Source organism: Gallus gallus, chromosome 1 (assembly GCF_016699485.2).
Source record: "Gallus gallus isolate bGalGal1 chromosome 1, bGalGal1.mat.broiler.GRCg7b, whole genome shotgun sequence".
In the NCBI taxonomy this organism is placed as follows: domain Eukaryota; kingdom Metazoa; phylum Chordata; class Aves; order Galliformes; family Phasianidae; genus Gallus; species Gallus gallus.
The window spans coordinates 196,060,797-196,070,657 of record NC_052532.1 but is presented as its reverse complement, the minus strand read 5'-3'; the positions used below and the strand labels follow the sequence as shown (position 1 = coordinate 196,070,657).

At 55.6% G+C, this 9,861-nt stretch overlaps 2 protein-coding genes across 3 annotated transcripts; both read left to right on the top strand.

The window, feature by feature from the left end:
• The first annotated feature begins 346 nt into the window (after nt 1–346).
• On the top strand, nt 347–1,957 carry LOC101748683 (ubiquilin-1-like). Its single transcript, XM_004938974.2, has one exon. The coding sequence runs from the start codon at nt 347–349 to the stop codon at nt 1,955–1,957; it is 1,611 nt and encodes a 536-aa protein (XP_004939031.2).
• Nucleotides 1,958–4,136: 2,179 nt separating this feature from the next.
• OR52B2L (olfactory receptor 52B2-like) lies at nt 4,137–8,626 on the top strand. Of its 2 annotated transcripts, none has more exons than XM_040660347.2 (5): nt 4,137–4,252; nt 5,426–5,523; nt 5,939–6,048; nt 6,791–7,792; nt 8,338–8,626. In XM_040660347.2, the coding sequence occupies exon 4, from the start codon at nt 6,800–6,802 to the stop codon at nt 7,757–7,759; it is 960 nt and encodes a 319-aa protein (XP_040516281.1). In that variant the 5' UTR covers nt 4,137–4,252; nt 5,426–5,523; nt 5,939–6,048; nt 6,791–6,799; the 3' UTR covers nt 7,760–7,792; nt 8,338–8,626. The 2 variants fall into 2 exon arrangements, with proteins under 2 accessions (XP_040516281.1, XP_040516284.1); XM_040660350.2 differs by having other exon boundaries at nt 5,406–5,523.
• The last annotated feature ends 1,235 nt before the right edge of the window (nt 8,627–9,861 follow it).

Sequence of the window (9,861 nt, the reverse complement as noted above, 5' to 3'; positions counted from 1 at the left end):
GTGGAGGTGAGGATGGCCCAGCTCATCTCCCATGGAGATGGCCCCTCTGCACCCACCCCGCTCAGTGTGATGTCACAGCACGGGGCCAGCAGTTCTATGCGGGCAGGGATGATGGGGTGGTGAGCGAGTGGAGCAGCTGTGCCACATCTGGCTGGTATGTGCCCTCTGGTGCTGCAGAGAGAGGCGGTCCCTCTCTGTGCCACTGCTCCCTCCCAGCTGTCACCATAGCAGGAGGAGCCGCCCTCATTTTGGCTGGCAGCCGTTGCCCCCCCCCGGCACTCCCCACCTTCCAGCAGCTCTGCTCCTTGTCAGATCAAATCACAGCCCTGGTCGCAGAGCCACCATCATGTCAGAGAACAAAGGGGTGGCAGGCGTAGGTCAGCCCATCGTCACCACGGATTCTGCAGATGTCATCAGTGTGGTGGTGAAGACGCTGAAGCAGAAGGAGCACTTTGAGGTTGCTCAGAGCAGCACCGTCCAGCAGTTCAAGGAAGACATCGCCATGCGTTTCCAAACTCCCCCTGATCTGCTGGTGCTGATATTTGCTGGGAAGATCCTCAAAGACCACGACACCCTGAGCCAGCACCGAGTTCACAACGGGGCCAACATCCACCTCGTCATCAGATCCCCAAAGAGACCGCAGGACAGCCTGGCAGACCAAGGAGCTGCAGCTGCCCTCATGCAGCCTCCCAGCCACAGCGGTCCTGGTTTGTTCCTGGAGAGCTTGGCTGATCTGCAGGGCCTGATCTTGATCCCTCAGAACGTGCCAGGGCTGTTGAACTCCAGCCAGGAAATAGTGGCCCAGACCACGGAAGACCTCTTGTTGAGGATGATCAACTCGGAGCTGGACCTGCACACCATCAACAACAACATGTTCTTGCTGGGCTTCCTCCTGGGGGTGACGGGCACCAACATCCTAGGGTTGGACTCAGCAGATGTGTCGGGGCTGGTGAACGGCATCCAAGGCTCCGAAGTGTCCTTGGACAGCTTGCTGAGCGAGGTGGCACAGAGCGCCTTCAGGCAGAGCATCCTCTCCAATCCCAACCTGCTCAGTGATATCGTCACATCCAACCCCCAGATGCAGCAGCTGGCTGAGCAAAACCCCGAGATCAGCCGCATGCTCACCAGCTCCCACACAGTCCAGGACATCCTGGAGGCCTACAGCAGCCCGGCTGTGATGCAGGAGATGATTCGGAACCACGACCTGGCCATGAACAACCTTGAAAGCATCCCTGGGGGGTACAGCATTCTGGAGCAGCTGTACAGAGAAATCGAGGAGCCCATCCTGGACGCGGTGCAGACACAGATGGAGGACAACGTGTTTGCTGGCCTGGACAGTAACCCATCCCCAGGAGGAGCCAGGCTGCCCGCCTGCACCGAGAACCGGCGGCCGCTGCCCAACCCCTGGGATCCGCAGCCCAACAGGGGCAGCAATAATGTCTTTGAATGGGACGAGCACGTGGCCAGCAGCGGTGATAGTCTTATTGAGGTGAACCTTGGGCATGCAGTAAATGTGGTGGGGCCCAGCCTGGGAGGGGTGCAGAGCGTAGTGCAGCAGCTGGCAGGGAACTTGGAGCTCATGCATGAGCTGGAAAGCGCGATAACAAACCCCGACAGCCCTGTGCAAATGCTGCTTCATGGTGATCACACATCGAGTGATGGAAACTCCCTGCCTGAAGACCAAAACACGCAGCAGCTGCCGCTGGACATGGAGAGCGCGGGGATCTCAGTGCTGCTGAGGAACCCCCGGGCGCTGCAGGCGCTGCTGCAGGTCCAGCTGGGGCTCAACACCCTCCATGCAGAGGTGCCCGACTTCATTCTCAGCCTGGGCGAGGTGCCCGTGGAGCTGGAGGAAATGGACAGCTCATCACAAAGCAGCAGGGTGGAGGATGTGAGCCTGGTGTCAGAGCACAGTGAGGAAGAAGAGCAGGAAGAGATGGATGAGCAGCAGCCATAGGCATCTCCGTGCCGTGGGCTGCCAGGACCAAAGACCAAATTGCATTCTGTGTCTGATATGGGGGGGAGATCAGCACAGCAGCTGAGGTGCTGGCAAAAGAACCTCCGTCCAACGAGATAGAGCAACTGGTTCATCCCAGCAGTGACACACGGTTGTTGATCGCGTTTCAGTCTCATCACACATTAAAAGCAGCGAGGCACATACTACACCGTGTGCTGTAGCATTCTTGCATCCATGATAATTAGTTCCCCCTTAGCTGCAAGGATGTCTGGCATTCAGAACAAATAGAAATGAGGACTGCTCTGGGATGGGGAAGGCCCTCCCTGAATGCGGTGCTGCCCATTTACACACAGAATCCAGACTGAATCCAGGTGAAAACATGACAGCAAAGCCACCAGAGGAGGAAAAAGCACCTTTTAGCAGGTTAGGGACTGAGGTCTGGAGATGCTGTAGACAGGATGGTGAAGGAGCTTGGCTCTCATTTGCACTCCAAGACTCCAAGAGCCCATCTGGCACTTTGACATTTTTATCCCCAATACATTCACAGTTGGGTTTGACCCACCCACCGTTGCATAGGTTTCTATAGTTTCCCCTTTGCTTTGCTGTGTGTGAGCCTGAGGCTGTGGATGGAGTGGTGCCACAATGCTTTTCAGAGCCTTTACAACACAAACCATGATAAATGATGGGGTCATATAGGGCTCCGTGGTTTAGTGATGCGGACCCTTCCATAATGACCCAGACCTGTGGCCTCAGGCAGAGGGGAGCAGCCATTGCTGTGCCCTCCCAGGTCTGCTTCCCTGCTCCCAGCCACAGGGATCAGCTCAGACCCCTCCCTGGGCCCCCTCCCAGCTCTGCCCACTCCCATCACATCCCCCCCTCCTGCTCCTGCCCTTCCCTTCTGGCACACGCACTCTGAGCCTCCTTCCTCCCACTCCAGGATTCCCACTCCTTTCTTTTGCAGATGTTTTCTCTCCCAGCATCCTCCTCTGACAGCACATCCCACAGGAGGTTTCTATCCATTTCTCCCACCTCCTCTTCCTCTCTATGGTTCTGAAGCCCTTTGAATGAACAAACCCATTCTTCCTCTGTTTTCTCCCTGCTCACGATTTTCCATGTCTCCTTTCTCTCTTTCTGGAGGCATTAGGAGGATTGGTGCAGGGTGATGCTCCAGGTACCTGTTAGGCTGAGGCTGGAAGCGTTCTTGGCAGCAGACCCCATTTCCCATGTGAGCAGCTGTGATAAGGCCAGCTCCACACAGCAGCATCATCCCTGGCAGGAACTGATGAGCTGTCCTCCTACTGGTGGCTTCGAGCCTTCCCTTTCAATACCAGCCTCAGCCACAGGGATGTGGTCCACCCAGGGCTGGTGACTCGCTGGGGTCTCCTACTCCCCTGCAATGAACGGGGACACCCACGTGTCCATCAGCTGCTCAGAGCCCTGTCCCTTCACCTTGGTTGGGGCACCCACTACTCTCTGGTCCTGGGACTGTGATGATGTGCAGAAAGCAGCCAACACTGAGCACGGTGGGGGGCTGCAGGGGGGTCACCGAGGGCAGCAGTGTCCCACCGCTCCTTCGAGGACGGCTCTGCAGCTCTTCCCCCCCTCCCCCCTCCCGGCGGCCTCATCCCATCCAGGAGTCCCTCTCACGGCCACGGGGACCACATTGCTGTGTTGTGATAATCACCGGGAACATCGTACATCCGCGCAAACAGCGGGCTGCTAAACGAGCCTTAAGTTCTCTGCAAAAGCCTCTGCGCCCTCTCTGTACCTCTGGCTGCTCAGCCCTTCGGATGAGCCGAAGCAGCCCCTCCTGTGGGATCCCCGCGGCGCTGCGGGGCTCTGGGGACGGGCGGCGGCCACGGTGCGGGTACAAAAGCTGCACCGCAGCCCGACCCGGCTCGGAGCCCCGGTGCTGGGGCTGCTGAGAGGCGTGGGGACCGCAGGGACCGAGCCCGGAGCGGAGGTGCCGAATCCCACTCAAAACCCCCCTCCTTCCTTCCCCGTTTTTAGCTGGAAGCTGCGTTCCGGGCAGCGGGAACTGAGCGAGACGGGTGCGGGGAACGCGCTCAGAGCATCCCCGACCCCGCGCGTCCCTTCGGTGCTGGGAAACGCTTCCGTCGGTTCCATCCTCGAGACAGAAAGGCAGCAGCGAACCCTTCCGGCCCCGCGGTGCGTCCTCCGGAGCTCCGTGCCCGGTGGCGGCGCTCCGGACGGGGGGCTCCGATCCCCCGCAGCACCGCTGTGCCGCTGCTCCGCTCGTTGCCCCCCGTGCGGTGGGGAGAGAATCACAACGAGGTAAAAGCGCGAGAACGCGGAGGTGGGGGGCAGTTGGGTAAGAAACGGGAAGAAGCAATGAAAAACGGGAATAAGGCACCATCTGCCGAGTGATGCCCAGCGTTCCCTGAGCAGATGCAGCCCCCGGAACTCCCCGGTTTTGTTGCTCAGCACATTGCCATGGCATAGGGCACGTTGGGCCCGGCTCTGCCCTCTCCCCGCTCCCCGTGCCCCCCGGAGCCCTCAGTGGCAGAGCAGTGTGAGAGGCTGACACATCTTTGGCTCTGTGCAATGCCAACTGAAATGTTGGTGTGCGATCATCCGGGTTTGCCTTCTGCAGCCAAAGCACAGCATCGTATGAGGAAAACCAACTCCATTCTGTCTGAACCCGGGACAGCATCCTCAGGCACAGCTGCTGGGATCATGCACTGCCAGCAGCTCTGACACGGGTTTTAGGAGTAAAAAGTTCCCGAGGCCAGCAGGAAAACCCCTTCCTTAATGCTCTGCCTGTGTCTGTGGGTTGTAGGGCAGGAGGGGCTGCAGTGCGGTGCTCCCCTGGGGTGCAATGTGCCTCCATCCATCTGCAGCTCAGCACTGCGGGTTGGGCAGGAGGAGCTCTGCTTTGGGTGTAACTGCCCCCATAGATCTGTTAGCATCAGTAGCATTTTGTGTCTGTTAATATCATAGAATCATAGAATCATAGACTGATAGAATGGCCTGGGTTGGAAAGGACCACAATGCTCATCTCATTCCAACCCCCTGCTATGTGCAGGGTCGCCAACCAGCAGCCCAGGCTGCCCAGAGCCACATCCAGCCTGGCCTTGAATGCCTGCAGGGATGGGGCATCCACAGCCTCCTTGGGCAACCTGTTCAGTGCGTCACCACCCTCTGGGGGAAAAACTGCCTCCTCATATCCAACCCAAACCTCCCCTGTCTCACTTTAAGACCATTCCTCCTTGTCCTATCACTATCCACCCTCATAAACAGCCATTCCCCCTCCTGTTTCTATGCTCCCTTCAAGTACTGGAAGGCCACAATGACGTCTCAATACACCACATCTCTTTTTATTTTATGCAGTATTTACATGGAATTGTGCTAATCCATTTACATTATTAGACAGTTATTACCTTTGGTGTTTCTGTAAAAGTGCCCACTGTTTTGTTCCTACAAACAGCTCCTTGGATTTCCCTATAGATCTGAAGCTGTCTCCCTGAGGAACCACCTCCAACTGAAAAAATGCAATTGCTTTCTCATACATGGAGCCAATCTTTTGGAGCGCAGCAACCCCACAGGTTTGTTTTTAAGCACTGCACTTCCTCATCTCGGCAGTGTTAGGAGCAATTCCAGTTTTGAGTTTGGGTATTTCAGAGCTGATTTCTGTTGCAGAAGCTGCTGGAAAAGAGTAACCCAGCCATAATTTGTGAGCCTGGGTCTGACTCTGCCTCCTCTGAACCTGAGCAGGGCAGCGGTGCTCTTCCCCCGTCCCAAAGGCCCCTCCAGTTCCTCATTACATTTTAATTCCACTCTGCCCATGAGATGCAGAGCAAACCAAAGTGGGAGATCTTCAGCCCTAACGCCAAAAGGGAAGAGGAGGAGAGGGCTGGAGGTGAGCATGAGGAATGGGCAGCTGCTTCAGGCCTAGAGCTGACTGTGCCCTAACCTGGTGTGAGCCCTTGAAATTGGAAATCCCACTTATCCCCTCTGCAGGTGCTGATGTCTGAGAGCATCTCGTGCAGCCCTGCAGGCACCTGGCCATCCTCTCCTGTTGTTGTCTGACCTCTTCCCCCTGCTCCAGGCAGGTGGTACATCAGTGTCAGGTATTTGTGCAGTACGGGTTGGTTCCATCTCCATTCACTCTGGTCTACATGGAAGTACTTGATGGAAAAACTGCATTTGTATCATGTTAAAGTCAAGTGAAGGGAGAATTTGGACACTGCCGTTGGCACAGAGTAGGAGGAGAAACATGTAAGTGCCTGCTGCAGTGCATTGCAGCCCAGGGGTCTCCAGAACCAGGGATAGTGCCCATGGGTGTGCTGTTCACAGCTCAGAGGTGATGGTGGTATTTGGTAGTGGTGGAAGACCTTGGGCATGGCAGATGTGTCTTAGCAGGGTCTGTGTGACAGGACAAGGGGAAATGGTTTCAGACAAAAAGAGAGGAGATTTAGATTGGATATAAGGAAGAGGTTTTTTTACACTAAGACTGGTGAGGCACTGCGCAGCTTGCCCAGGGAGGCGGTGGGTGCCCCATCCCTGGAGACACCCAAGGTCAGGTTGGATGGGACTCCAAGCTGTGGGTGTCTCTGTTCATTGTGGGGGGTTGGACTAAATGGCCAGGAGAGGTGGTAGAGTTGCTGTCCCTGGAGGTGTTTAAGAACCGTGGAGGTGTGGCACTGAGGGACATGGTTAGTGGTCATGCAGGGAGGTGTTGAGGTTGAACTCGTTTACCTTAGTGGCCTTTTCCATCTTTTCCACTAAGATTCTATGACCTCCAGAGGTCCCTTCCAGCACAAACCATTCTATGAAATGCCATTCTGCAGTGCTTTCTGTCGTTGCTATCAGGTGCACCTCATGCCACCATCCAACCTTACCAGCTTGATCCCAGCAACATTCGTGCTGGTTGGCATCCCGGGCATGGAGAAGCTGCACGTGTGGCTGTCCATCCCCTTCTGCTCCATGTACCTGGCTGCCCTGCTGGGGAACAGCATCCTGCTGCTGGTTGTGAAGGCAGAGCAGAGCCTCCATCAGCCCATGTACCTCCTGCTGTGCATGCTGGCTGCCACCGACTTGATGCTGTCCACCACCACCGTGCCCAAGATGCTGGCCCTCTTCTGGTTCCACGCTGGGGAGATCTCCTTCGGCGCCTGCCTGATGCAGATGTTCTTCCTGCACTTTAGCTTCTCAGTGGAGTCCGTCATCCTGCTGGCCATGGCCTTCGACCGCTTCGTGGCCATCTGCCACCCGCTGCGCTACGCAGCCGTGCTGACACCCGCAGCCATCACCAAAGTGGGGCTGGGGGCGGTGCTGCGCAGCTTCTGCATCATCTTCCCCTGCGTCTTCCTGCTGCGGCGGCTGCCGTTCTGCGGGCACAGCACCATCCCGCACACCTACTGTGAGCACATGGGCATCGCCCGCCTGGCCTGCGCCGACATCTCCGCCAACGTCCTCTATGGCCTCGCGGTGCCCTTCGCAGCCGTCGTGCTGGATGTTGTGCTCATTGCTGCCTCCTACATCCTGATTCTCCTGGCTGTATTCAGGCTCCCATCCAGGACAGCCCGCTCCAGGGCTTTCAACACCTGCATCTCCCACGTCTGTGTTATTTTCCTTTTCTATATCCCTGCTTTTTTCACCGTGTTAACGCACCGCTTTGGGGGGGAAATCCCACAACACGTCCACATCCTGCTGGCCAACCTCTACGTGCTCTTCCCCCCGCTGCTGAACCCCATCGTGTACGGGGTGCGGACGCGGCCGATAAGAGAGAAGGTGGTGAAGATACTCCTCTGCCCCACCAAGCATCTGCTGCAGGAATGAGAGCCACATGTTACGGCCTCAAGTTGCACCAGGGTAAGTTTAGGTCGGATATCAGGAAACACTTCTTTACAGAAGGGGTTGTTAAGCACTGGAATGGGCTGCTCAGGGGGGTGGTTGAGTCACCATCCCTGGATGTGTTTAACAACCTCTGGATGTGGTGCTCAGGGACATGATTGAGCGGAGGGCTGTTAGAGTTAGGGTAGGATGGTTGGGTCGTGGTTGGACTCGATGATCTTTAAGGTCTTTTCCAACCTGAGTGATTCTATGGTCCTCTGACTCTATGTAAGGAATGCCTCGGTGGGACTCCAAGTGCCCAGACCTCTCTTTGAACCATTTCAGGCACTATGAGGAAATGTGCAGCCCCACACGTAGGGCACCCCACATCCCCACCCTGACTTCCCCAGTGGTCTGTTGAAGACGTCCCTGAAGATGTCCCCCCCTCTGAAGATGTCAAGAAAAGGGTAGATGTGGCACTGAGGGATGTGGTCAGTGGGCATGGTGGGGTGGGTTGGGGTTGGGTTTGGAGATCTTGGAGGTCTTCAACCTCAGTGATTCTGTAATTCCATGTAACCCCGAAGCCAAATGCCGGACTCCCTGCTTGGCTGCAGAAAGAAGGTGCTCATGGAGGGGGGCACCCACCCCAGCAGCGCCATCTATGGGACCCTCCCGTGAGGATTCTGCTGCGGTGTGATGGAGATCTCACCGTCTGTGCTGGAGTCACGGGACAAGGAGTGTAATAAACCTGCTCCAATCACAGATGCATAACGGGGATCACTGCAGGAATTGCTTCTTTATTAAAAATCACTGAACTAGAAAAGTCTCCAGAAGGAATAACACAGAAATAAAAGCAAGTGCTGCGGATTAGCATGCCTGGAGTCTCTTTATTCCTTAACTACATAACATCTGCCTGTGTTTTAAGGGAACTGCTGGGTGAAAAGCTTCCAAAGAGAGTTGGGTTGGAGGTCGGACTTGATGATCTTAGAGGTCTGTTCATAGAATCACAGAATGATGGAAAGGCCTGAGTTGAAAAGGACCACGATGCTCATCCAGTTGCAACCCCCTGCTATGTGCAGGGTTGCCACCCACCAGACCAGGCTGCCCAGAGCCACATCCAACCTGGAATGCAATGGGAAAGGTAGTTTCACCTCATCTGGAGGAATAATGTACATCTCTGTGGGCCTGAGGTCCTCCATTTCAGGAGCTGATAGCAGTGCAGTAACACACTACTGAGAGCTCTGGCATCTGGGATGCAGGGACTGAGCATTGAGACAAACTGATACGGGATCCTAAAGAAACTCTTGCTGCAGAGAGGCTGTTTTCCTGGAGTGTGCAGCCAAGAGCTTCGAAAGCACTTGGGCACTCTTTGCAACAGCAGCTGCAGGGAGTGGAGCAGGATGCTCCCACAGCAGAGCTGCAGCAGTGGGCAGAGGCTGGGGGACACCTGGAGAAGCCCAGTGCAGCCCCAAAGCATTTCCCAAGCAGCAGTTGTAGGGCTGATCACATTCACTGTCAGCTCTTTTGTCATTAAATTACCCATTTCCTTTGAGTTCTTGCAGTAATATCCAAAATCACCCAAAATGATTCGATGCCATTCTAAGCTTCTGCAGCAGTTCAGACAGAGTGCAAACAGCCCTTGAGAGCCCATCTCAGTGCAGCAGCTGCTCTGCCTTAAGCCTGAGCTGCTGTAATGAATGCTGCCCCCGACGGCTGTTGTAGCACCTCATATCTTTCACTTGTGCAGATCCTGGCTGCATGGGCACCCCAGATCTTAACAAATAACTCAGAAAGAAAGACATTCATCATCTCCTGTCTGAAATGGGTCACATCTCACTCCTTCCAGGAGTGCTGTAAGGATGAGCCCAGACACAGAGCTCCAAGGAGAGCAGAGGTGGCAGCACACGGAGCTCCTGCAGCTCATAGTGCCTTTCCCTTGGCCAAAAACCACCCATCCCAGAATAGTGCTGAGCTAAAAAACTGATCTCAGTTCAGCATTGGTTTCCAGTAGTTAATTTACACTAGGACAAAGCACTAATCTGGGTTCAGTTTACCCCCCAGATCTGCATCTCTCTCATCCCCGTGCAAAGCACACGAATTTCCTCGTG